General features: G+C 40.5%; 2 protein-coding genes across 2 annotated transcripts in view; one reads left to right on the plus strand and one right to left on the minus strand.

The window, feature by feature from the left end:
- The window catches only part of LOC146578894 (uncharacterized), a 29,249-nt gene extending 9,076 nt beyond the window's left edge, over positions 1–20,173 (plus strand). The window contains exons 2-6 of the mRNA XM_085250323.1: positions 18,792–18,827; positions 19,169–19,432; positions 19,512–19,757; positions 19,816–19,992; positions 20,073–20,173. Of these exons, the coding sequence (XP_085106449.1) occupies positions 18,792–18,827; positions 19,169–19,432; positions 19,512–19,757; positions 19,816–19,992; positions 20,073–20,173 (824 nt within the window). The remainder of the gene's footprint in view (positions 1–18,791; positions 18,828–19,168; positions 19,433–19,511; positions 19,758–19,815; positions 19,993–20,072) is intronic.
- Positions 1–27,740, minus strand: part of LOC146578890 (polymeric immunoglobulin receptor-like) — a 128,682-nt gene that overhangs the window by 72,473 nt on the left and 28,469 nt on the right. The window lies entirely within an intron of this gene.

Here is a 27,740-nt window from a genome sequence, read left to right on the forward strand (position 1 = left end):
CAAGGATTTTTGATATGAAAGGAAGGTTGGAGATTGGCTTATAATTAGCTAAGACTGCTGGGTCTAGAGATGGCTAGAGAAGATAAGATAAGCTAAGACTTTATTAATCCCTCGGGTGGATTCCTCTGGGAAATTCAGTTTCCAGTAGCACAGCACCGACAGAAGTTACAGAACATGAGCAGAATGTTATATATATACACATAAATAAATACAGACATATATAAATAAAATATACGAAAGGGATAAATAGAATAAATATGAAAAAGAATACAAGGGAATTGCACATTTCAAGTATTGAAGTCTATTGCACCGTTGACTATTAACAAAAAGTATTGCACAAAAGTATTGCACAAAGGTATTTCACAGTGAAGTGAAGAGGCACTACAACTTAGTTGTTCCCCCCTCCTTTGTCCTCCTGTTTCCTCTCCCTTCCAGAAAGGAGTTAAACAGTTTGATGACGTGTGGGACAAAGGACTTTTTAAGTCTGTTGGTTCTTGTCTTTGGGAGAAGCAACCTGTCACTGAACAGACTCTTCTGGTTGTTAATGGCCGTGTGCAGAGGATGCCCAGCATTGTCCATAATGTCTAGGGCTGCCACAAACGATTATTTTGATAGTCGACTAGTCACCGATTATTTATGCGATTAGTCGACTAATCAGATCATCATCCACTGGACGTAAAACTACAGCTTATTGCACCAGCAGTATCTGCTCTTATATAACTATCATTAGCTTACAGCTTTAAGCTTTTAAGGTGCTAAGTAAAAATAAAGACAAGATGATAGTTTATTAAATTTTAATGAAATTTGCAGATTGTTTCGGTGAAGTTTAATAAACTCCTTGCTATCTAAAATATAACAGGACACCGGAGTATATTCTCCAGCATCTCACACTTCTGATAATCAGCTGTCTGCTTGTCAGCTGTGTAAAAACTATAACTTTAATCTCAGCCAAACCGATTTAATCAGGAACAAATAAAATACTAAAAAAAAAAAGCCAAACAACAACATTTTTAATTTATCTAAGTGACTCATATATATTTAACCTGAGTAGCGAAAGACGGCGGTGGGTTTGAAAACAATTTGCTGGGAGTCCGGTGTTCTCACGGCTCTAGTTAGCCTTGCTGTGCTGCTCCCCCAGCACACCACTGCATAGAAAAGTACTCCAGTAACCACTGACTGGTAAAACATCCTCAGGAGCTTCCTGCAGATGTTAAAAGACCTCAGCCTCTTGACGAAGTACAGTCGGCTTTGGGCTTTTTTATACAGGTGCTCTGTGTTGCATGAGCAGTTTGGTTTCAGTGCATAAATATTAGGCTTTGCCATTTTAATCCATGGTTAATGATTAATGAGAGGTTACTTAATTGCAAGCTTCTTTTTAAAAAAATTGTGTTACTGTCTTTACAGATGTGGCAAGAGACTGAAAACATGCTGCTGTTTGAACATATTTAATGATCGGCTCTGTACAGGAGCTGAAGCCTGTTGCTCTTACAGTATAATACTCATAATAAAAGTACAGTAACGGTAGTTAGTTAGTGACTGAGCAGCCCGGTGTTCCAGATTAACTGGCGCTTAGTTTAACTGGATTTGGTCGAACAGATGTGTGGTAGACTTGCCAGGTCTAAAAGCACCCCTCCAACAGCCAAACCCATCTGTTCTCTGATTTGATTGTTACATTTGTGATTGACATGACATTGACCAATCAGATGAAAGGAAGAAAAATAGGGTCAAAATTCGTACTTGTAACTTGCAGGGTTTTTTTTGGCTAAGTCCACACACAAATTCTTTTTACACATACAAATCCTGATTTACAAGTACAAAATATTTATAACTACATTTTGAGCCCATAGAGGGAGACCGAGTACTGAGTGATTCGCTTACACTTACGATTCAGCACAGGAGGGGAGGGGGAGAGTAGCTCAAATGTGCTGTTAGCATGTTAGCAGAGCGATTCTACTGTGAACCAAAAGCTATTTTCTTGATGTGAGCTTCTACTCAGGGTTTTTTCTTCCAGTTCAGAGCAGAATTTTTTTTGTTAAGATACTGGATGCTGTGTTTTTCTCCACAATTTTAATTATAAGCTAGATACATTGCTGCTAACAGCAACAAGGATAAGTCAGTGAGTCAGTTGGGCTTGTGAATCATAATTCATGAGTCAGTAAAGTGATTCTCGAGTATTGAACGATTTGTTCATGATTCGTGCATCACTAGAAGGAACCTTTTAAATACAAGCACGCTCATGCTCACAGGTGTACACACGGGTGCTCACATACACAAACGACAACCTTTTTGGCTCCTACCTCAAAGCACACTGTGCGCTGTTGAGCTTACGTGCTGCACAATAATGTTTTTTTATTATTTAGTATTTACTGTTATATTCCCATAGATCATCGTGATGTTGTTTGTTTGTTTTTTGGTTTTTTTGGTTTTTTTTGTCCCGTTTGGATCTATAGCCATCAGAATTGTTGTCTTGAGGCCAAGAAAGATGCCAAGCGGATTTATTTTACCAAGTGGATCATCATGGCCTTGCCATATTGGTCCATTTGGTTGACCTTTATTATAATTATGAATTTATTTTATTTTCAGTTGCAAACGGGACAGACATAACTGTGGGATAGGACAGGGGGAAAGAATGAAAGAAAGAGGGGGAGAGAAAGAAAGAAAACCAAAGGGGGGAAGAGACGGTGAGAAGGGGGGGAAGAGAGAAAAAAAACAAACAACAAAAAAAACTCCTGGGTCACCTGTATGGAGGAAAAAAAAAACAGAGGAGACAGCAAACAACAAAGAGCAACATAATAATAGAAAAAAAAAGCACCATCACAATAAACTAGCTAGTCATAGATATCAATAGTTACTAAATAATAAACGATATTGTGCAGCACGCAGGATAGACAGCGCACAGTGTGCTTTGAGGCAGCAGCCAAGAAAGCTGTAGTCCGCGTCTGTGAATACCCATGTGTACACCTGTGTGCATACCTGTGTGGATCAGCATGCTTGCATTCCAAAGGTTTCTCCATGTAATGATCTGCTAGGGAGTGTGGGGAGCCACAGCCCTGTCCTTTATGGTATCAAGCAGGTATGGAGGAGATCAAAACTCCAGACATTCAGAGGCCCCCAGAACACAAGAGACCAAGGAAGACCCACAGAGGGGCAGCTGCGCCACTGTCCCAGTAAGAGCTAAGGAGAGTCCCAGATGAGGGCTCATTCAGCAGCCGCGGAGCAGAAGCCAGGGGGAGTTGCAGTGACGCGCCCGTGAGCTCCGCCGGCAGCCTGCTGTGCCTCGTGATGTTGTTTATTATGTTACTCTTTTTTTTCTTCTGCTTGTTTTCTCTTTTTTCTTTCTCAACAGGTGATCCAGGTGATTGATATACCGTATTTTCACGACCATAAGGCGCACTTAAAAGTCTTAGATTTTCTTCAAAAAGTGCGGCGCGCCCTATAGCGCAGTGCGCCCTATGTGTTGTAAGGAGGACGTAGTAGAGAACACCATGAGAACGTTAAAGGGTGAAGTGTGGGCGTTGATCGTATATACCGGGACAATCGCACATACCTGTATAAAAGAACAGGTATGTGCATTATGCAGGACATCGTTGTTTTAACAACCCTGAAAATGGCAAAGAGACACGCTTACGAAGCACAGTTTAAACTGAAGGCCATCAGCTACGCGGAGGAACATGGAAATCGAGCAGCGGCGAGAGAATTTTAGATTAACGAATTGATGGTTCGCAAATGGAGGAAGCTGGAAAACAAGCTCCGGCAGGTCAAGAAAACACAGCTGACTTTCCGCGGACATAAGGCGAGGTGGCCTGAGTTGGAGGAAAGACTCGAGTGGTGGATCATCGAGCAAAGAGAGAGCGGGAGAAGTGTTTCGACGGTCACCATTCGGCTAAAAGCAGTTTCACTAGCTGAAGAGATGAACATTGAACATTTCCAAGGAGGTCCGTCTTGGTGCTTTCGTTTTATGAAACGGTGCCATTTTTCCATCCGGACCAGGACTACGGTAGCGCAGCAACTTCCAGCGGATTATAAGGAAAAGCTGGCCATCTTCCGCTCCTACTGCAGCAAACACATCGGCGACAAAAACATCCAGCCCAGCCACATCACAAATGGATTGTAGATGCTTGGGCTAACATGTCTGCTGGCACTGTTGTTCGAGCTTTCGCAAAAGCCGGCATCGTTTCCGAGGAGCCGCACGGCACGGAAAGTGACTCTGACGGTGAAGACAGTGAACCTGGCATGTTTGATGGAGATTTAGCGCAGCTGTTCAATTCAGACACAGAGGATGAGGACTTCGATGGGTTTGATTGATGATAAAAATGTGAGTACCAAACTTTGTTTTGCTCCTGCTTTATTTTTAAATACGCACACTTGTATGCTTGTGTGTTGTTGATGATGACGATTATTGGTAATAAAAATGTGAGTACCAAACTCAGTTTTGCTCCTGCTTTATTTTTAAATATGCACACTTGTATGCTTGTGTGTTGTTGATGATGACGATTACCGGCAATAGAAATGTGAGTAAGGTACCGAATTCAGGTTTGCTCCCGCTTTTTTTTAAATACGCATACGGTACTTGTATGCGCCCTATGGTCCAGTGCGCCTTATGTGTGTGATAAATACATTAAGGGCACACATAACTGAGACTGCGCCTTTTAGCACAGTGCGCCTTATGGTCGTGAAAATACGGTATATATTTTTTGTCTGCTTATTTTGTTGGTTTTTGTTTTTTGCCCTTTATCCTCGTCCCTCTTCCCCGCTGTTTTTCTTTCCCTCTTTCTTTCTCCCCTCTCTTTTCCCCAGTCAAGTCTGTCCCGTATTTAGCAAGTGAAAATAAAATAAAATAAACAATAAAAGGTGAATCAAATAGACCAGGGGTCGGCAACCCTAGGCATGCATGCCACAGTTGGCACGCGAAGGGTTAACTGATGGCACGGCCATAGCTGGACTGGCCATCGGGCATACCGGGCATTTGCTCGGTGGCTCGATGATTTTTATTTTATTTTTTTGGTAACTGTATAAACAATGAAAGGGTGTTGGATTGGCCAGATGCTGGCCGGTGTGTAAAAATAACTCAGGTGGCATCGCTTGGTAGTGGTATCGTGGAGCTTCCACAGATTCAGTAAAATTAACAAGTGGTGGAGGTCAGCAGGTGGATGAGGGAGATGGGAGGCAGGAGGAGCAGAGACCCGAGGCGGCCGCTGGTCCGAGGGTCAGGTGAACTGAACTTCAGGTAAGAAGTTATGACCTGCAATCTATCTGGTCAGATATAAAGCAAGTTTAGGTGGAGTTTATTTTCATTGTGCTGACTTTTTACAGTGGTGAGAGGGAAACATGAAGATGAAACCAGGAGATGTCCTTACTGAATCATCAGAGCTGAACAGGTGATGGAGAAACAGGTTTACCATTTAGGTGACATGAATGAGTTGAAGGGAAGTTATGAACTGTTTCTGAGAGACAAATAACACCAGGATCCTTTTCTAAGTAGCTGGGGCGGGTCTAACAAAGTTTTGCCAGGGGGCCAGGTGGGGGATTAACAGGGAAAGGGGGGCACAAAGAAATACTTTCTTATTTTCATTTAAAATGTCTGGCTGTTATTAAATAATTATCTGAAGCTTACAACCAAAGTTTTTATCTGATGTAAAATGTATAGAAATCATACATATACCAACAAGACAGCGTACATCACTGTCACAACAGTGTTTGTTTTCATTCAAAGGCTTTATGGCTTTAATACCTAGTGGGCCAGTCTTTAGTCAAAATGCCCCGGCTGTTTTTTTGTCCCAGTCCAGCCCTGTGCACGACACGCAGTGAGTTAATCCGAGAGGGAGCATTAAAAAATAAATGGCCGCGCCAGCGGTGCACATCGGCTCACATACACACATTAGTTGTGCTGCTTCTTAATGACGGTATCTTAACTAACAACCCCAACTATCAGATTCAACTTGTAATTGGCTAAAAATAACTTAGCCTACTGGTGAGAGGGACATTGTTTGCTCCCCACATTCCGACACTTCAAAAGCTTCAGGAGCTTTCTGCTCAGCACAGCATCAGCACCACGGAGATACACGGATGCATCCGTAGACTCGAGACACAATGCATTTTTGGGACTTTCAGGTGTATGGACCAATGTTTTATTTTCTGATCAAACCAGAAATCTTTAATGAGCAGCTGGATTTGTCTCGCATTAACTGGCTGAGTTAATGCCAGTTAATGCAACATTGAAGCAGCTGGAATCCACAGCTGTACGTGTTCATGAAGCTTGCATTTTCACCTGCTGGACATCACTACCTGACAAGTTTAACTGTCTTCAGAACATTGCAGAGGCCTTATTGACAGTAGTTGGCTCTATATATCTGTGTGAGCAGATTTTCTCTCACATGAGTGTCCTCAGGTAGCCGTCTGAATGCTGGACACTCGGAGACCTGTGTCTCTGAGTGGGAGACCAGAGATCACATAACATGTGTGTATCTGTATTAACAGGCATGCCATATTGGCTTAGTTTATTTTTCTTATCATTCTTGTGAGGAGACCATAAATAGCATTTGTATTTTCTGTTGTACAGTTCATTTGCTGTTATGGATAAAAAGTGTCTTTTTTTGTTTCAAAATAGCTGATAACTATGGTGGTGGTGGTAAAAGTGGTTCTATATAATGTGTAACTGTTAATATAGAGCGTTATTAAATTTATTGCTAATGCAATCATATGGCACACTGACCTCTGAGGAAATTTTAAATGGGACTCGCCATCAGAAAGGTTGCCTACCCCTGAAATAGACCATTACAGCAAGGCTGGGATGGGTCCATTTGGTAAAGTAAATCCGTTGGGCATCTTTCTTTGCCTTTAGATAATAATTCTGATGGCAAAAGAGGGACAGGGACAGGCAAAAAAAAAAAAAAAAGTAACAAACGTCTTAAATACATTTATAATTTATGTAGAACTACAAATTAAATGTCTTTTAGCAATTATTGTTTTTTTTAATGTAACAATTACAACTCTGCTCCTTTATCCGGGCTTGGACCGGTAAAAGTGACCCGAAATAGGTACTCTGGTGGAGTTACTTTGTGTGTGTGCGTTTATAAGTAGTTTTAAACCTTGTGGTCCACAAAACAACATAAAAGTAAAAGAAGAAATCACTGCGTTACTGTCAGTGCGGGAGCAGCGGCTTCGCTCATGCACGATTCATTTGCAGTTTGGACGCATAGGTGTGAACATCTCCTGCCCTGATAGCCACTAGGGGACGTCTATCCTCCACCTGTGAGCACTTTGGCATGGTGAGGTACCAAACGCAGCACCGGCTGCTCACTGAGAGTAAGAGCAATACACCTTTCACGTCAAAAAGCCGTCATAAATAAGTCTCCAATAACACCAGAAAAAGTCGCCAGATTTGTCGCTAGTCGCTTTTTAGAAAAAAAGTCGCTAAGGGGGTCTGAAAACTCGCTAAATATAGCGACAAAGTTAGCAACACTGGTCAGCCGTGGTTTTGTAACGTAAACACTGGAGCTCTTCTCTGCACCCCCGCTCTATCTGCCATTCCCAAACAGAGTTTCTGCGTGACTGCAGCTGCCAGTCTATACTGTTATAACGTCACACCACAATTTCACAGCAATTTGGTAGTAATTACAATCAAACTTATTAGAAAGGAGACCCTTTGAACATAAAACAGGGTAGTGAGAACTACTGTAGCTGTCGCGACATCCATGTTTGCTACAGTCATTGGCTGGGACCTGACAACAGCACCACCTGAAGGAGGCTTCTCTCTCTCTCTGATAGGTGTTCTGACACCTGAGACCTGACTTTTGAGACCTGATACCTGATGACTTTTTGTCTGAGACCTGACAGCTTTTTTCCTGAGACCTGAGGATGTCCTAAAATGTACACCGTACAGCAGATGCCTTTGTGTTAAAGTTACTGAGGATAAAACACAGAAAAACATGAAGGAGATTTTCATGGACTGGCTTTTTATAGCAGATAAAAAATATTCAGCAGCAGATCAAAAACTGAAGAAAACCATGAATCAACATATGAACATTACCTGATGCTGCTGAAGTGAAGCAGAGCAAAGTTACAGAGGTTTTATTAGAGTCACAGCTAAGAGGTTTTGCAATTTGGTATAATTTGTAAAAGTTTAAATTTCTTCAGTGTTAAAAAGCAGAAATTAGGCTTTCTTGTCAGAGGTCATTTAAAAAAAAACAAACAGCGTCCAACAGTTCTGTACACAATAGTAGACTGTTACGTAATAAGTAAATTATATAGAACATAGAGAGTTTCGATGGTAAACTGGTCTTGAAGCAGACTGAGAGACAGAGCTGTGGAGGAAGTTTCATTTTATCATGGTGGAATTAAAATGACAAAAGTAAGAAGAAATTCAGTGCAATGTTTTTCAAATATTAAGCTTTCACGGTCCGACAGATCTGCCTGAGAAGTTCTGCTTTGTTCCCCCTCTCTCTCTCCCTCTGTCGCCTGGGTGGAGTTCATTGTGTTCTTAAGTTTGAACATAATCTAAACTCTGCTGAAGGCATGTATTCTCACTATTAGTACACATGACAAGCTGAGAAAATTTGATTAAAAGTAAACTCTTACAAGACAACGAGTCTAGACACTGGTCTGGATTAATGACTCATGGTCTTGTATATATAATCCTAATCAGCTTGTGTCTGCCCCCAAAGTTGAACTGGAGAAAAAAAAAATCTTCCCCATGATGAACAGAACCACCCAACTATACTGCTCAGTCTCACTTAGTGATGTTCCTGTTTTTACAGTCAGCAGCTGCGTTTTTTTTATGTGTGTTATATGCAATGATGATAAGTATATAATAAGTGTACGTTTTCCAAAAGCAAGTCAATGTAACCCGTTTCAAACACAGCAATAAAGAATAACCTCAATAGTTCAATTGTTTGCACTGTTATGTCATAGCAGAAGGTTCTGGGGTCTCCAGCATATATGTGAGGGTTTTCCAGGGGCTCCAAGACTTGTGCCTGAACTCCTTTTTTAAAGTTGAATGATCAATCAATCAATCAATCAATCAATCAATCAATCAATCTTTATTTATAAAGCACTTTTCATACAGAGAAAATGTAGCACAAAGTGCTTTACATAGTTAAAAGCAGCCCACCCCACCCTCCAACTCACTCCCCACACTCTCAATACACATATATCTCCCCCCCCCCCCCCCACACACACATACACACACGCGCACACTTAAAGAGTAAAACAGGGAGCCGTCTGCACTGGGAGCCGGTCACAGACCGCAGCCTCCAGGCTGGGCACACAGCAGGAGGGAGGCCAAGGAGCCCCCCAGCCAGGCTGAGAGGACCCCCAGAGACCCAGCAGCCACGGTCAATCACAGCCCCGGTGCAGAGAGCGCCCTCCGAGGAAACACTGGAGATATGACACAATACGATATATACAGGATAAAATGATAAAATAAATAAGAACAGGATACAATATAAATATAAATAGAGTAAGAAGAAAAATGAATAAGAATAAAATCAAAAAATATTAGGTAAATCCTAAATTAATAATAGAATAACAGGATAGAATAAATAAGCATAAAATAAATAAACGCTAAGTAAAAGCTAAATTAAAAAGGTGGGTCTTGAGCCTGTTCTTAAAAACATGTACGTTCTCTGCGGCCCTGAGCTCCTCCGGCAGGCTGTTCCACAGAGATAAGAAGGCCCAAGACCATTAAGACATTTAAAAACCAATAAAAGAACTTTAAAATCGATCCTGAAACACACGGGGAGCCAGTGCAGCGATTCTAAAACCGGTGTAATGTGGGCCCGCCCTCTGGTCTTCGTCAGCACACGAGCTGCCGAGTTTTGCAAGAGTTGTAAAGTTGAAATATTCTTCTTAGGAAGACCAGAGAGCAGGGCATTACAGTAATAATGATATACCATTCTCCACTTATGGAAAAATTATCCTTTGATAAAGGAGCTCTTTTCCTGAATGAATATCAAAGTGTGAAACTGCAAATAAAGTATAAAGAAGACTTCAAAGGTAAATTCTGTTTTTATTGTACTTTTTTTCTGATTTTCATCAGCGCTTAAGTTTAAAGTTAAACAAACACTGTATCAAGGCATCTTTAAAACTTTCAATCTATACGCTACAGATTCTCTTTATCAAATGTACTCAACATTTTTGAAGAGGTTCATAAGTGAAGTCAGTTGTATCTCAAATGTGTAGCAGTACTAACCATCTATAGACATTAAACAGCATAATTGTATGTATTTTGACTTAACATACCTTTTCTTAATTCTCTCCTTAAAGCATTATTTAGGTGTAATGTTTTTTACTCTGAAGTTTAGTCTACGGCTTCATTCAGAAATGAGTCGGCAAATAAAACTTCCCAACAAATCTGCAAATTTACAAATAAATCTACAGACAAAGGTTTATGAACTTGCAAAAAGCAAACATTTAAACAAAAGCAAAGTAGAAACAGTTGAGAGAAATCCACACTGTCTGTCCAGTTTGGATTTGTTGAAGTGAACCTCCTTGGTGACATTATCAGCTTCCTCATCCTGTTTTTACTCAGCCTCTGTGGGTAGTGTTAACTCCTTGAAGATGGGTAAGTTATTTCCTGGAGTAACAGCAAGTCAGGAAGAAAAGGTAGATCATGAGATTGGTTGAAGACATCATCAGCTGTCATCATTGAGTCACTGATTACTAATTGATGGATTAGTGAATATTACCTATAGTGTCTCTTCCTCACTATAAAATCACCATGAGAGAAGGGTGGAGATGAAGTATGAACGAAACACCACCAGGTGGGACATTAATGTTAAGTCAGGGAATGGAGCTCCAGAAATCAGGTGGGATATGGTTGTAGGTCTTGTTGCGAATGTAGGCCTACCTGCAGAAAGAATCTATATTGACTATAGTGACTATATTGAACAATATTCAAGGTGTTATTAGAGTGAAGCTCCTCACCTGTGACAGTGATCCAGCTGGATGGAGACTCTCCATGACCGCTGATGTCACACTTGTAGAGGCTTTCATCAGACCTGGAAACATGCTGGATGGTCATGTGACCTGTAGGCTGCTTCCTGATGAGGGAGCCATCTTTATAGAAAGCAGCTGGGAGGTTGGAGGGAGTGGTCTTTGTTTTACAGAGCAGAGTGACGTCATATCCCTCCATCACAGGGAGGACAGGACTCTGCAGGATCACTGATCCACCTCAACACAGAGACAAACTACATCATATCTTATATGGATCCAGATGAAACCATGGTTTGATGTAGTCTCTCTCTTCACTTGCATACCCACCACAAAGGCAGTGGAGACTGTCAGAAAACGACTACAAGAAGACAGCTCCTTGGAAGACATAACCAAATTCACCCTTGATCAGATTTGCTCAATGTTACACCTCTGCCTTACCACTACATATTTCAAATACAAGAAGGGTTTCGACAGGCAAAAACATGGCTGTGCCATGGGATCCCCGGTGTCACCTATTGTAGCCAACCTTTACATGGAGGAAGTGGAAAGAAAGGCTCTTGGCTCTTTTAAGTACCCAGCCACTGGTACAGATATGTAGATGACACCTGGGTCCTTCACTGCCCCCGTTAACGCTGTGGATAAAAACATCAGGTTCACCAGGGAAGACGCAAAGGAAGATTGTTTGCCTTTCCTGGACTGCCCTGTGCACATTGAAGAGAATGGCAACCTCAACATCAAAGTTTACCGGAAGCCCACACACACGGACCAGTACCTCCTCTTTGACTCCCATCACCCTCTGGAACACAAACTTGGAGTAATTAGGACCCGACACCACCGGGCAGAACATGTTCCCTCTAAGCCTGAAGGGAAAAAGAAGGAACACATACATGTATCGTTGAACAGAGGCGGTGGCTTACAACACCAACTGTCTGCCATCTATAATCCAGTTTTGAGATCTCTTCCCAGATGCCCTAACGCCCACTCACATCCTAGGCCATCTGATCTCAGGTAATCACATGATAGGGTGGGGTTAGGTTTGACAGTGAGCTCACCCAAAGCCTTGACTGATTGTGACCTACAACCATTTTCTCACCTTGGCTCATGTGATTAGGTAGAGGATCATTAGGGGGTCCATTGTCCTTCATTGGGGGAAACTCCCACAGAGCTTAAATCTGGGACTCTCTGCCATTTGACCCTAGAACTGAAGAAGCTTCTCAGGTAAGAGGTGAAACATCTTCTAACAAATTAAAGAAGTCCAGACGCTTTTCTTTTTAAGCTTCTTAGACATCAGGGTTTATGAAACATAGACTGGTGTTTGTTTGCACTTTAGGTGCAGCAGACTTAGAGGAAGCAGCAAACCATGATCTAATGTACATATTAGGGCTGTAAATGAAAGAACAATAATCTCACAATTTTCTGTTATTAATCACAATTAATTGCAATTGCTTGATCAAGAGCCTGCTGCAATTACACTTTTTCAACTGTATATTTAAGCTTGTAACTGACATTTATGCAATATAATGAAGTCAATGGAGAATAAACACAAAGAATGCATGCTTAAATTGAAATAGAATTTGAACAGTTTTCTTCAATCTTTTAGCACAGGTTCTCTCCTGTGAAAATACAACTTTAAAAAAAAGTCCTATATACTAATAGGTAACTATGGAACTCCAAAGTGTTCAAAATTAAATAAATAAATAAGTCATGATGAAATAAATAACTATGTGAATAAATAAGACACAGATATGTAATGTGAGAATGATATTGTGAAATAATTGAACACATTTTGAAAAAAAGCTCATTATTGTGAAATATATTGCATTCTGCTATATAAATTTACTTATTATTGTGAAATATTATTTCATGATCATTATTTTTCACAATAACAGAGATTATTCCTGAGGCATTTTATTTATTCCCAGCCGTTTTTAATCCAAAATGTCCTTTTTTTCAAAGTCAGTCTTTATTTCAAAATCCCGTTCTTCCCAATGGCCTATTTATTTCATAATGCGACTTTTCAGCAGAATGACTTTGTCTGTCAATCAAGAGAGACTGGGCGGAGCCACTTGTGTGATTGGTTGCTTCTTTACTCAGACATAAGTAATAGCACATGAATTGTCGATTTAGGTTTAATGGTGCAATGCGTCTCCTATGCAGCTGGCGGCAGTATGCAGCTCAAGATAAACTTAAGGCACTGACAAATGCAAAACACTGGGCGTGAATAACGTTACAGGTGTATCAATTCTTGTGAAGGGCATGGCTGCAGGAAACAAGTCCGTTTCTTAGTTACTCAGAGAAGTTGCTAACCGCTTAGATTGTACGTCTTCACCTCAGTCTGAGAGAGTGTTGCAGCAGCATACTGGAGATGAAGCGGTCCCTGGTCCAAGTTCTCATCAAAACAGCACAATGTTAACGTTAGCAAACGCTAACGCTATCACAGCTAGCTCCACTCCACGAAACGCTGTTCAGGGTAAGTAACGATGTTATTACTGCTTGGTTAGTCTGTCTGCCAAAAATGAGCTTTTTAATCAGTTCAGTCACAAATTTTTTATACTGTTTTTATCATAGCAAAGAACTTAATAACTTAGGTAAGAGAAGATAATCGTCTTCTGGGTTAATGTCTGTATCACTATTTACATTGTTGTAGGTAATAGTTAAATCATGACGTTTTAAAGTGGTGAAATGATTACAAAAATAATTTATGACCAAAGAAATAACTTATATTACGAGGCAGTATTACACCATATTTAGAAAAAAAATCTATTACGAGATTAAAGTCGTTAGTATTGAGTTATTTACGTGAATAGGGTTAAAAAAAACTGAATTGATTACAGAAAAGATACATTGCTAAAATAGAGCAGTACTAACATTAGCTGGGTGGCCAAGCAAGTGTCTTATACATGAGAATACATCACAAAAAAAATTAAATAAACTTTTGCAGAAGTAGTTCTCTTGGTACACAGACTGCTCTGTGAAAACATTTCAAGTTTAATATCAGTTTAACATCACTGAAATTAATATTTCAGTGAACATGCAAATTACCGACAGTTTATCACAACTTACTTAGCTAGGATCTGCCTCGTGTCCAGTCGAAAACCTCGCTGCAGGACCGTGAGTTGAAAGATACATTTACTACGACTCCCAAGATGCGTTGCAGTAAAAACCATCCAATCGCCTTGCTTAAGATCTGTTGACGTGTCGCTAAAGGCGCGCTGTAGATAAATATTGCAATTTGTAAAAAATAAAATAATAAAATTTGCAATTTTTAATTACATAATTAAACACTGGGCCAGTTTAATTTCGTATTATCGCTGGTTATTATTTTAGAGTAAATAAAGGAATAACGGGTAGCACCAAGCTGTTGTTATCTTCATTTCCATAGAAACGGCGGTTTAGGAATATGGGTAGTGTGCAGTTACGGGATTAGTGCGTCTGTGTAAATTGGTCTGATTGGTTGGAGCCGAGCGCATCCAAAACTAACAGGAGTGGTGAATGAATCTATAAATGTGTTTTACGTGTGAAATGAAAATAATAAACCTAACAAAGGATTATGTACGTTAAATCTGCGCACTTTCAGATCGTGAATCAGTTTGGAAAACACTGTGTGATGGCCACAACATGAAGCGATTTTATTGTTGAATTATCAGTGATACTTTCATGTGTTTTTGTTGAGAAATGTTAACGATGTCATTAAAAGAAATCATTAAATTAGGGAGAAAAACCCGTTTGCGGAGAGGGTCCCCGGTTCTCCAGTTAGATTGTGCTTCACGGCGTCATGTTTCGCCGTGATGGGGTTATTATTGGAGTAAATGGATGGCTGGAGCCTCTGCTCGAAGCGTCTCTGATCGCTGTGAGCGGGTTCATATTGGAATGAATTGACAACCCACAGCGTCACATAAAAACGTGGAAGGGTACCTTAGGCGTCAGCATGAGAAGGTAAGGGACGTGACAAATCGTCATTATTTTACGCGTCGGGAGTGAGAACGGGTTGCCAGTGATGTTGCAGCTCTGAAATATGGCCAAACTGGTGGCAAGTGGCATCTTGGCAGCTGCACGCTTGACTTTTCTCAGTTCATGGGCAGTTATTTTGCGCCTTGGTTTTTCCACACGCTTCTTGCGACCCTGTTGACTATTTTGAATGAAAGGCTTGATTGTTCGATGATCACGCTTCAGAAGCTGTGCAATTTTGAGACTGCTGCATCCCTCTGCAAGATATCTCACTATTTTTGACTTTTCTGAGCCTGTCAAGTCCTTCTTTTGACCCATTTTGCCAAAGGAAAGGACGTTGCCTAATAATTATGCACTCCTGATATAGGGTGTTGATGTCATTAGACCACACCCCTTCTCATTACAGAGATGCACATCACCTAATATGCTTAATTGGTAGTAGGCTTTCGAGCCTATACAGCTTGGAGTAAGACAACATGCATGAAGAGGATGATGTGGACAAAATTCTCATTTGCCTAATAATTCTGCACTCCCTGTAGATATATTACAATATATATTAGCAATAATATCGACCACACTGTATCCCAGTCTATATTAACCTGCAGTTCTCCCAGTTCCCTAAACCAAATAGATTCAATGGGCAGGGGCTTTACACCATGTTCACCTAATTTGTTGTAGATTATGGAAACAGAAGGTCTGCCAGAGTTAGGCAAGATCCATTCAAGCATGTTATGAGAAGAGATAGGAGAGTCCCAGGGGACACCATATGCTTTTAAATCTGATCTGAGCAGATACACAAAGTAAGAAGATGCAAGAAGGGAAAAACGTGTCCTTAAGTTCTGAAATAAATGAAGGCCTTGGGCATCGAATAGATCATCAAAAAGGTTTATCCCGAGTGAAAACCAAGACGATTGAACAACTGGTTGGCTACCACACAGTAATGTCAAATTATGCCAAAGTGATGAACTTCTACAAAATTTCACTGGACCACCTAACCGTGGTTCTATTGTCCTCCATACCTATATAGAGGTGGCAATAACAGGTCTAAATTTATTGTTATTGCTGAGCATTTTGGTGGGTATATTGGAAAACGAGATCTTGTAGTCTTTGTGGTGCTGCCTCGGCGTATGTAATATAATCATTTTCCATGCAGTAGTAGCCTCTGGGTTGACCCACGTACTAAGCGTCCTGATTTGGAATGACCAGAATAAAACTTAAAATTTGGTACTGCCAGGCCACCAAACAATTTAGCGGATATGCTATAGTTTATGCTGACGTCTATTCCAACGTAGGAAGTGTTATGAACAGCTGATCGGATCGGCAAAACGTGTTTCTGAAATATTATGTTGTTGTTGCTGCAAATGCTTTTTATGCAAGTTTTGCAAAGCTATATGTGGAAGGAAACCATGACTTAGGACAAGCTTATGGCATAATATGTAAGTACAACTCCTCCGGTTTCATATGCAAGAAAGATTATTGTGCTAGCTTACGTGGTTGCAGTTCTACAGGGATTTAAAAATAGTTACGCAAAATGGAGCATGCCCATTCCAACCACTTTTAAAGGGTTAATAGTAACCCACCAAATCATGGATTCAAAACCCAAATTCCGATCCCCTCCATAAACACATTCTGATCAAATGATCCAGTCAAATCAGCACTCCTTCTGTCCCTTTTATGACTCGTATATGAAGTGTGTTTGGCCAGGGCGTCTGCTCCAATCGGATAGATAAAAGGCATTACCAACTGGACCAGCGAACACTCTTCATTCCATAATTTTGGGAGCTAGCTTTGAATCTTATTCTAACCACACAAGCACCAAGTCTCTACCCTTGAGGTGAAAAAAAATCTTGTGCAGTGAAAACATTATTATCCTTCGTCACATCAAGTGTGATGTTGCAATACCCTTTGACCAGTGAGCCCAGCCTTGGTATGAGTGACAGGTTAGGTCTTGTGGAGACCTAACCTGTCACTCAGGTTAGGTCTCCACAAGGTCAAACACAAGGGTTTACATTTGTATTTAACACAGTTAATGTCTGGATTCCCTTTTACTATTTTTACCCTGTTCCCCAATGGGTCATGCCCAGACCAAGGTCTCTGTGGCTGGTGATCTGTCCAACTTCCCTTGTGCTTCCCACCATAGTGCTAGAATTACTATGATCAGAGTGGATATCAGGAACTGATCTTAGTAAAGTGCAGTTTAACTGGCCTTCCATGACTTTCCACTGGTTCAGGCGTTTTTCCTTTTCTCTGGTTTTTGAGTCAGATCACCGTATTTGTTTCACCGGTTTCTGCCATTTGAGTCTTATCTTGGGCCAAAGTTCGCAAGGGTGGTTGGGCGGGTACACAACGTGTCAGGTGGTGCCAACTAGCTCCAGCTTTACCTTCCACCTGGCCTGCATGAGATGTGCATTCAATCAGCTCATAGGCTCCAGTCCACTTGGGTTCAAGCCACTTTCTCTTGCGAATTTTCACCTGCACCCAGTCACCAACATTTATTGCTGAATTCTTAGTTGGAGTTGCTTCGGGCTTGGACAGCTGCACATGTTTAGACAAAACCGTTTAGTCAGATTAGTCAACGCAGTCAAATATTCATCACGGCTCACCTGCCTTCTAGAAACTTCTACACCGTCCCCATTTCTAACTAAACACTTTCTACACATCTAAATTATAAGCTGTTATTCACTATAATACCTAACAGTAACCCTGACATTAAAACCACATTTAGAAAGTCAAAATGCCTTCAAACTCATGGGAACAGGCATTTTGTCCCTATGAGGGACAGTTGGTCCCAAACAGTGTAATAACATTCAATTTTTTGGTCCTCACAAATATATCCAAACAATGGTACACACACATACACAAACCATTCGCTCCCTCACTTTCACATATCCACTAATGAAACACAAAGAGATAACCACACCCCCCAATGGTCAAGGCAAATCAAAAGCAGAGAGGTGTCAGGCCTTCACAAAAAAGACCTCACTGGTACAGCTGAACCACTGTGTTTGTGTTTAGTGCGAATGCAAGTCACTTTATTCCAAAAGAAATAAATAACTGTTTGACTTTTTTTATTTTAGTTTCTTTGAAGAGGAAACCACAGCACTGAAACACACTATCAGTCAGGAACAAGAGGGTTTTGTTACCTAATGTGACTGAATTGTTGGTAGACTTGATTAATGTCATCAAGGAGCACGATGAAGGGATTGACTCCAGTCTGGCTGATCTGTAAGTACAAATTTTTATTTCAACTCTGGGCTAAGATTTGACATTAATCTTTTAGATTATATTGAATTTTCAAGTATTGTATTAGGATGAAGCTGCAGTTTGGCAATGCAGCTCTACAGAATGACAGAATCTGAATGATCTTGTGACTCATAGCTGTGAAAAAATGGTTAAAAAGCATAAACATTTTCTACAATATTTATTACAAGGTAATAACTTCTTTGGGATAAGGTTTTTTGATGCAGACATATTCAGTGAAGTTGACTAAAAGGAGTCAACACTATAATGGATGATGAGCCATAAAAGGTTGTGAAAAGGGGAAACTTTAAGAGATTTTTTTACTGTTCCCATTTTTTAAAGTATTTTAAAAGTATAAACACAAATCCAAAGGACACAGAACCAAATATTACTACTGGGCACTCACTACATATTGAGCAAATAAAGGAACAGTGTTCAGTCCTTTTATTTTATATGGCCTCTCAGTTCAGGAAGTCCGTAAAAGACAACAGGTAGATGTAGAGTGCAACAAAAGGAGACACTGTCTGCATTTTTTTCTATTGCATGCCTGTTGTATAGATATATTAGTGCATGGTTTGCTAGTTCCTGTGCTTATTTGACCAACCAACCATCAGTGCATGTTTCCCACACTCTATGAAACCATAAACTAACCAGACCCTCTTTGTTTGCAGTGTCGATCTCAATGCTGAGCTGCACAACGAAGCGAGGTCTGTAAATGTTTTCTATTACAGTTTAAAGAGTTCATTTCCATAATAATTATTTATCTTTTTCCGAGGTCTTGGTACAGCCCCCTTTGTTCATCCTCTAAATGAAAAAAAAGCTTTTTAACTTCTTCTATCACTTATGCTATCCAATTACTTGAGATAGCAGAGATAACAAATGCAAGACAGAATAAATAATTCAAAAATACACAAGAGGATGTATGATAAATGGGTGTTCAACATATTAAGGATTTTTTTCAAATATAACTGACCACTGAGGGTATTTTGCTATTACCACAATTTTGTTTTGTTAAAAATGTATTCGTATCATGCCCTCTCCCTCACAGCTCGTCTGACTGTGAGTCCCAGCAGCTCTCAGCTGTTTAAAGACGATTTTTTGTCTCTGAGCTGTGAGGAGGACGACAGCTCTGCTGGATGGACTCTGATGAGAAACACAAGCAAAGAAACCAAGACCCAGTGTGGAGCTGAGTGGGGAACATCAGCTGGTTCTTCCTGTAACATCAGCTATATCTTAATACAGGACAGTGGAGTTTACTGGTGTGAGTCCAGAGAGGGTCCCATCAGTAACATGGTTAACCTGACAGTCACTGGTAAGCTGAGTGTGTGGAGTTAGTGTTGATGAAGCTGTGTGTAAATGGATGAAATGCTGTAGTTTGTCTCTGTGTTGAGGTGGATCAGTGATCCTGCAGAGTCCTGTCCTCCCTGTGATGGAGAGCGATGACGTCACTCTGCTCTGTAAAATAAAGACCACTCCCTCCAACCTCCCAGCTGCTTTCTATAAAGATGGCTCCCTCATCAGGAAGCAGCCTACAGGTCACATGACCATCCAGTATGTTTCCAGGTCTGATGAAGGCCTCTACAAGTGTGACATCAGCGGTCATGGAGAGTCTCCATCCAGCTGGATCACTGTCACAGGTGAGGAGCTTCACTATATCATATTACTTCTTACTTCGTTGAGATAATTCCCTCACAGGTGGAATTCTCTCTACAGGTGGATCTGCAACCAAAAAACCACCCACTTCTGGAGGTTTGCCCTCTGTAACACCCCTCCAGCATTTTGACTTCATACTGATGCACTACCTGGTGGTTTTTATTCCATACTTCATCTCCACTCTCCTCATGGTGTCTTTATTTCGATACAAAATCACAGGTGACACTCTGAATCAATGTTAATGAGTAACTCCTCTCTATGTTAACTTTTTTATTGATACAGTTTTGTAATGTTTATAGGAAATGACCCGTTTGTCTCTATGGTAAAGACCCCATCCACACAGGCTGGAGATGGCTTGGTCAATGACTACGATGATGCCACTACAGTGCACCATTTCTGAATCAGGGCTCATGTTCAGCATCTATGTTGATGTAAAGTTCTTAAATGTTTCTCATTAATGCTTGTCTCACTGACTTTGTCCTCGCCACCTCTGTTGTAGGGATAATTTGAAGAAATGGGCTCTTGATGTTCATCTCTGGTTTTTCTTAATGTAAATCTCCTGCAAAGAGATGGATATATATCGCAGTATTTAACCCTTTAAGACCTACCATAGAACCAAGTCCGCCAGAGCTTATATTATATTTTTACATGCTGTGGAGCCATTTTTGGGAGAATTTCAAGTTGCTATACATCAATACAACCATTATAGCCCAGATTTTAATAATATGTATTCATTAAGTGCATAGTAATTACATAAATTGCAAAAAAGGGCAATAAACTACAAAAAAATTGAAAATCGTTTTTGCTTTTTTAACATATATTTGTAGTTAGAGAAATTTAAGAGGCTTATCCCTCAAAACCGTAAATACAAAAAAGTTGCACAAAATAGTTTCCCACCACAGGAAATTTATTTTGAGTGTCTTTTGAAATACACCAATTTTTATACAGTGCAGGAAAAACGAAAATAAATATTATACTGCAAATTTGCAAAAAAGCAGCATATGCATCAAAATAAACTATTTCCAGCAGTGCAATATGAGTCCTAAGCATGCCAGAAACGACACAGAAAGTCATAAAGTCAAACATAACTTTTAAAAAGACGAGTATAGGCCCTGAGGCCCTGATAGTAAAAAAGACTACATTTCCGCGAAAATTACGTCACTTCCGGTTTCGGGCAGGTAATGGCGGAAATGCAAAAGTTCGCGCTGACGTCTATTCCAACGTAGGAAGTGTTATGAACAGCTGATCGGATCGGTAAAGCGTGTTTCTGGAATATTATGTTTTTGTTCCTGCAAGCGCTTTTTATGCAGTTTTTTTATGTGGAAGGAAACCGTGACCTAGGACAAGCTGATCGCATCAGATGTAAGTACAACTCCTCTGGTTTCATATGCAAAAAATTTTTTTGCGCTAGCTTACGTGGTTGCAGTGCTACTGGGATTTAAAAATAGTTACGCAAAACAGAGCGTGCCCGCTCCGACCGGCTGTAAAGGGTTAACAAACACAAGGCACTCAGCTTTTCCATCTGAAACCTGAAGGTGTTTTGGCAAAAGCTAATATATATTTCAATATTTAAAAATATTTTCTGAGCATGTGCACACATTTTTTTCATTATTTTTATTTCAAATCAGCTTTTAAAAATGTATTCTTTAGTGATACATACAAGTTCTTAATATAATATGTAAGAGAGTGATATTATACCCCTTATGTCAAACTGAGTGATTTATGGCCCCCCAATAAATTATTCATGAGCTCAGGAAGTAATAAAAATATGATATTCATAAAAATATGATATTCATAGCTCATTGCTTCCCCCCCCCCTTAAAAACAACTAATTGATTATTTTCAAAGTTTCTTATATATCAAATAGCATTCTTTTATTTTTTTTAAGCCATTAAAAAGTTTTAAAGCCATTAAAAAGACACGGGCGCGCGGGGACCGTACTCTCTCGAGCTCCGTGCTCATGTGTTTAAAAATCTGTTAAACCATATTAAAATTGTTTAGTTAAACTCGTGCTTTTGTAACGTTCAGTATGGCCGGAAATACAGGCTGCATGCCTTGGGGCAAAACTTTATTTCGATTTATATGCATTTGTAGATTTAGAATAAAACTCATAGTCAGAAAAAAACTCTCGCGATCCCCGCAGCCCCCTTAACCTAATCCTTAGAAACATAAGCAGGGAAAACTCCTTAAAAAACCCTCCGCATTTTCTCCAAAACCCTACAATAACTTGTTAGGTACCCCCTATGTAGGCCGTTTAAACGAGCGTTTGAGTAATGTTAATAATTCATCTTCTGCATATACTCCAAAAAAACTATCACCCACTAACAGTCTCATAATACTTTCCAAATCGTAATTGTTCATAAAATATTTTTTATGAACCACCAAAAGAGCCATTTTACACCACAGTACAGAATACTGCATCTGGATCTGAGGGCAGCAGCGGGGACAAATGATTGTAATGAAGCGACGGACATTTCATGGCTGGTCTTAGATGATCGTGAGTTATTATGTCTTATGGTGAAAAGTACATAGTTTTTCAAGAGGCATACAAGCACTGTGGAAAAAGTAATCATAAAACTGTTTTTGTGAACACGTTATGCTTTAAAAATGTGATACATGTAATTTGATCATCAAAGAACATGATTTTTTTAAAAAAAAACAACTTTTAACTTTCTTATGCTTTTAAACTATGTCAGATTATCATAAAACACTTATTTGTATGTTATAATGTTTTTCTTACACCATGTGTAATTTTCATAGACACCTTGTTCATTGTATCAATGTGTAATTATGTATCTTTGATAAATAAATAAAATATTTAATCTTGTATTTGTGTACTTTCTGGTGATTCAATAAAAAATTAGTCACATATCGCTCTGATAAACACAGATCTCTGAAAGAAATGTTTGATGGAACAAAGGAAACAAGTGTCTGGTGTTTACGTGTTTGTTAGTTTGTTTTTATTTTGTTTTATTTTGCGAGTTGGTTATTAGATGCTGCTCCAGCCGTTTAGGGAATCTCCCACCGTCCCGCCCTCTCCTCCCTGTTTTTTCCCTGTGTTTTCGTGTTTGTTGGTTTGTTTTTATTTTGCGAGTTGGTTATTAGATGCTGCTCCAGCCAGCCAGAGTATCCGCTGCCACCCCGCCCTCTCCTCCCTTTGTCGCAAGCAGCAGGCACACCTCGCAAACAGAGGGCGCCCTTACTTCCAGCAAATGGGCGATAGAAAACCGATCGGTGCCTATGCCATTCCCAATATGCGCTGGCATGATGTCGGGGCAGCATGAATACGAGCAATTTTTATTATTATTATCATCGACAGCAGACAGTGACTTTAAACGGATGTTAATGATTATTATATCTCACACAGTGATAACCAGTGTTGGTCAAGTTACTTGAAAAAAAAAAATCAGTAACTAATTATTGATTACTTCCCCCCAAAAGTAATCCTATTACTTTACTGATTACTTATTTTCAAAAGTAATTAGTTACTTAGTTACTTTTTAAAAACATGATTTACAACCTGTATAGCAGGAGTGGGGTAGGCGGATGTTTGTCCTGGTGCAGGTGTGCTGCAGCAGTCAATGGAAGAATCTGCGAGTTTCTCTGTGAATTTCCCATTTTGCGGTAGCGTACTTGGTGCTTGCTCCGAAGTTTTCTTCCCACGCAGTGAACAGCGGACGGTAATGTTTTTGTCACTTTTTATGGAATCAAACTCAAAGTAAGGTCAGTACTTCCACACTTTAAATGCTGCACGCTCATAATTTCTCCCGCACTCCATATATTATCCATTGTTGATCTGCACACAGCTGTTGCCACGAACGTCGCACTTGCTTACATCATTATCATGAGACATTCTTGCAAAAGAATCACAGTTTTAGTAACGCAGTAACGCAGCGTGCTTACGGGAAAGTAAAGGTAATCTAATTACCTTTTTGCAATAGTAATCCCTTACTTTACTCATTACTTGAAAAAATAGTAATCTGATTACAGTAACGCGTTACGGCCCATCTCTAGTGATAACCTCAGCAGAGTAGAGTGCTTTAAAAAACCCCACAGTTTACAATGTTAAACAAACTTTAAAGGACAAATTTCTCCAATTTCTCCTCACAATGAGGTGAGGATAAGTGATATATTTTTTACTTGCTGTTTTATGCATTGTTGAACACAGATTATTTTGCTAAGCTTTAGCAACTGTCAGAGATCTTCCTGCCTAACTCCTTGTTTCAAAGTTTTTCCATCAATGTGAACACCAGTGTTGTTTCTCTGTTATAGCTTTCTGCATTCATGAATGTTAAACTCTGACTTTATTAGAACAAGAAGTGGCTTTGAGCAGCCACCTGTTAAACTTCACGTTAATACTTCTGTACTTCTGAATCTACTTGGGAAATAAAAAAATAAGAAATAAAAAGCCAAAGATTTGATGTGTATTTAAAACGTATTTAATTTTTCCATGGCTCTATTAAATATACTGCACCTAAAATCAACTGATTGTACAGTTACGCTGTTTGATTTAAGAACTTTTTACAACATTTCTTTCATATTTAACAGAAACAGAAACTTGGTCTTTCGACCCACAAGGACAAAAGACTCCGACTTCATATTAAAAATGTGGAATTTTAGAAGTTATTGAGTTCAGGGAAATTTCAGACACTTTGTAGAGACTTTTATTTATTTAACTCCTGTATTTGTCTTCGTGGTATTCAATAAATGCTTGAAGTCCAGTTTCCGGGCTGTTACTTTTTGCGTTTTTTGTCTTCACTTTTGTTTTGACAACAACACACAGGGGCCACCCGTACTTTCGAACTGGCTGTGGTCTAACAGTCAAGTGGGCTGTTGTCAATGCTGCTGCAATACCTGCAAAGCAGAAAAGCATACTCGGAGCCCTCAGTTGTTTAGCACGAGTGTTTGTGAGCTGAAGACCACACAGATGCATGCATGCAACACCTATCTAGCTTTTTCATATCTATTTTTCTACACATCAGTTTTGAAAAGTGCCTGACATTTAAACAGGGTTCGTACAGGTGCTTGAAATCCTTGAAAGTGTTTGAATTTTAATACTGTCTTTTCAAAGTTTGAAAAGTTTGAATTTCAGATGTGGTGTTTAAAATTGCTTGAAAGTGTAGCTGTATTTCATTCACCACAAATAACTATCCGATTGAATAGTTTTCTTATCAGAATAAAATGAGTCGCAAAATGTAAAAGCTAAATTTCTCTGCCTGGGCTGACTTGTGCCTCTGCCTGTTTCAATGTGTGACCCCGCCCTTCCCCCTAACAGTCAGCGATGAGTGCGCTAACATACCTGTAGGTTGCTGTTTTAATGAGTGTTTGATGGAAAATGACAATGGCGGAGTTTGCACTATCCAGTCACATGATAGGTGAGTCCTAGTAAATAATTTTCTAATACGTGTACGTTACACATGCTATTTTTTAAAATTATGATTATTATTTTGCTAGCAATCAAACCCGCTGGAGAAATGATTGAAATGCACTGAGTGTGATGCAGTTAGTTATGGCATGGAGATTTGTGGAATATGCTGTGAACTTACATAGCAGTAGCAGTAATATGAGTTACTTTATTCAAGTGAAAGCTTTAAACATTAGCCCAAGAAACCAAGATGGCGCCGCGTATGGATGCCCTGGTGCTTCAGTGCGTTACTTTTGTTTTGTTTTTGTGCTTTTCTTCTGTGTCTGGGCACTCCTCTGGATACTCTTACACCAGAGAAGAGCTCCTTAACTACAGGACTGCGAACTGCACTTCCTGGGATCTTCCTTTCTAATGTACGCTCACTCGGGAATAAGATCGACGAACTTGCCCTGATGAGAAGCATGAACAGAGACTTTGCCTCCTCCTGTGTCTTATGTTTTACGGAGACGTGGCTCTGTGAGGACATCCCAGACTGCGCGCTCAAGCTGGAGGGCTTCCATCTGCTGCGCGCGGACCGGCAGGCCGCTCTATCCGGTAAGTCCAAAGGTGGAGGGGTCTGCTTCTACATCAATAGTGGCTGGTGCACAGATGTGACAGTGATTGCTCAGCACTGCTCTCCCTCTCTGGAATACCTTTTTATTCACTGCAAACCGTTTTATTCTCCGCGGGAGTTTGCTTCATTCATCCTGGCCGCTGTTTACATACCGCCAGACGCGGATGCGCAGGCAGCTCAGTGCGCACTCGCGGAGCAGATTCTCCACATTCCCGGACTCTCTCATCATTGCTCTTGGGGACTTTAACAAAGCCAATCTGAGCCATGAGCTTCCGAAATATAAGCAGTATATTAAATGCCCGACCAGAGAGGAGAGGACATTAGACCACTGCTACAGCACGATCAGCCGGGCCTATCGCGCGGTGCCCCGTGCTTCACTCGGACTTTCTGACCACGTCATGATCCACCTAATCCCCGCGTACAGACAGAGGCTGAAGCTCTCCAAACCTGTCATGAGGACTAAAAAACTGTGGAGCAACGAGGCTGTGGAGGAGCTTCGCACGTGTTTGGAGACCACAGACTGGGACACAATGAAGGCTGCTTCTAAGAGCTTGGACGAGTTTACGGACACTGTCACCTCCTATATCCACTTCTGTGAGGACAGCATTGTGCCATCACGCACCAGGGTGAGTTATAACAATGATAAACCCTGGTTTACTCCTAAACTCAAAAAGCTGTGGCTGAAAAAGAGAAAGGCGTTCAGAAGCGGAGACAGGGACTGCTACAGAGAGGCCAAGTACAGGTTCACTAAAAAAGTGGACATTGCTAAACATCAGCACTCTGAGAAGATGCAGCAGCAGATCTCAGAGAATGACTCGGCCTCTGTGTGGAAAGGTTTTAGGAATATCACCAACTACAAGCCTAAAACCCCCCACTCCACTGATGACTTGCTCTTAGCCAACACTCTTAACGACTTCTACTGCCGTTTTGACGAGCCATCAGGCAGCCTTCACACCTCCAACGGCCCCAACAATAGAGGCACTTTGGACACTAATTCCCCACCTCTCCCACCTCCATAGAGCCATCACCACCTTCAAACTGTTCACCTACAACACCCCCCTCCTCACCCCACACAAAAGAGGATTTCACACCACCTCCTCCCACCACAACTCTTCATATTCATGAAGCAGATGTGAGGAAGCAGTTTAAGAATCTGAATGCTCGGAAAGCTCCCGGCCCAGACGGTGTGTCTCCTGCCACCCTCAGACACTGTGCAAACGAGCTGGCCCCAGTGTTTTCTGGCATTTTCAACTCTACACTGCAGGCATGTGCCTGCCTGCTTCAAGTCCTCTACCATAATCCCTATCCCTGTCACGGCGGGGTGCGCCGATGTGTGCGGAAACAGGACCCAAAAGCAGATGATGACGAGGAATAGTAATGATTAACAGAAAAGTGAACCTTTATTGCGATGACGGCAGGAAATGAACCAAGAGACCAAAGCAAACAGGCAAAACACTAAGAAACAAAACACTGAACTGACAAAACACTAAGAAACAAAACACTAAAGGTACTAAGACCAAAAACTATAACTATGACCGAGGTGGAAAAATAAACAGGCTATGACTATGACTCTGGTGAGAATAAACAGACGAACTGACAATGGCATGAAGAAAACAAAAGGCTTAAATACAGACATGAGGTGATCAGGGGAAGTGGCGACACATGAGGAAACAGCTGACTGACATGAATCTAATGACAGGACCAGGAGGAGTGAAACTAAATACAATGACCAAAGAACACATGACACTGTCAGAATAAAACAGGAAACACTAAAACTAGACATGACAATACAAACTTAACATACCAAATACGTGATGAATAATGCAAGAACTCAAACAGAAAACCCAGGAACAATAACTGCCTAAACTAAAGGCAAATAGGAAATACCACAAAACTAACAACATCTCAAAAAATGAGAACAATACAAAGAAAGCTCAAAGTGCTGGGTCGGAGACCCAGCCTGTGACAGAGCCCCCCCCCCTCAAGGGC

This window comes from Mchenga conophoros, linkage group LG3 (assembly GCF_057382185.1).
Source record: "Mchenga conophoros isolate Kocher_MC1m ecotype Shallow Benthic linkage group LG3, M_conophoros_male_GT1.1, whole genome shotgun sequence".
In the NCBI taxonomy this organism is placed as follows: Eukaryota; Metazoa; Chordata; class Actinopteri; order Cichliformes; family Cichlidae; genus Mchenga; species Mchenga conophoros.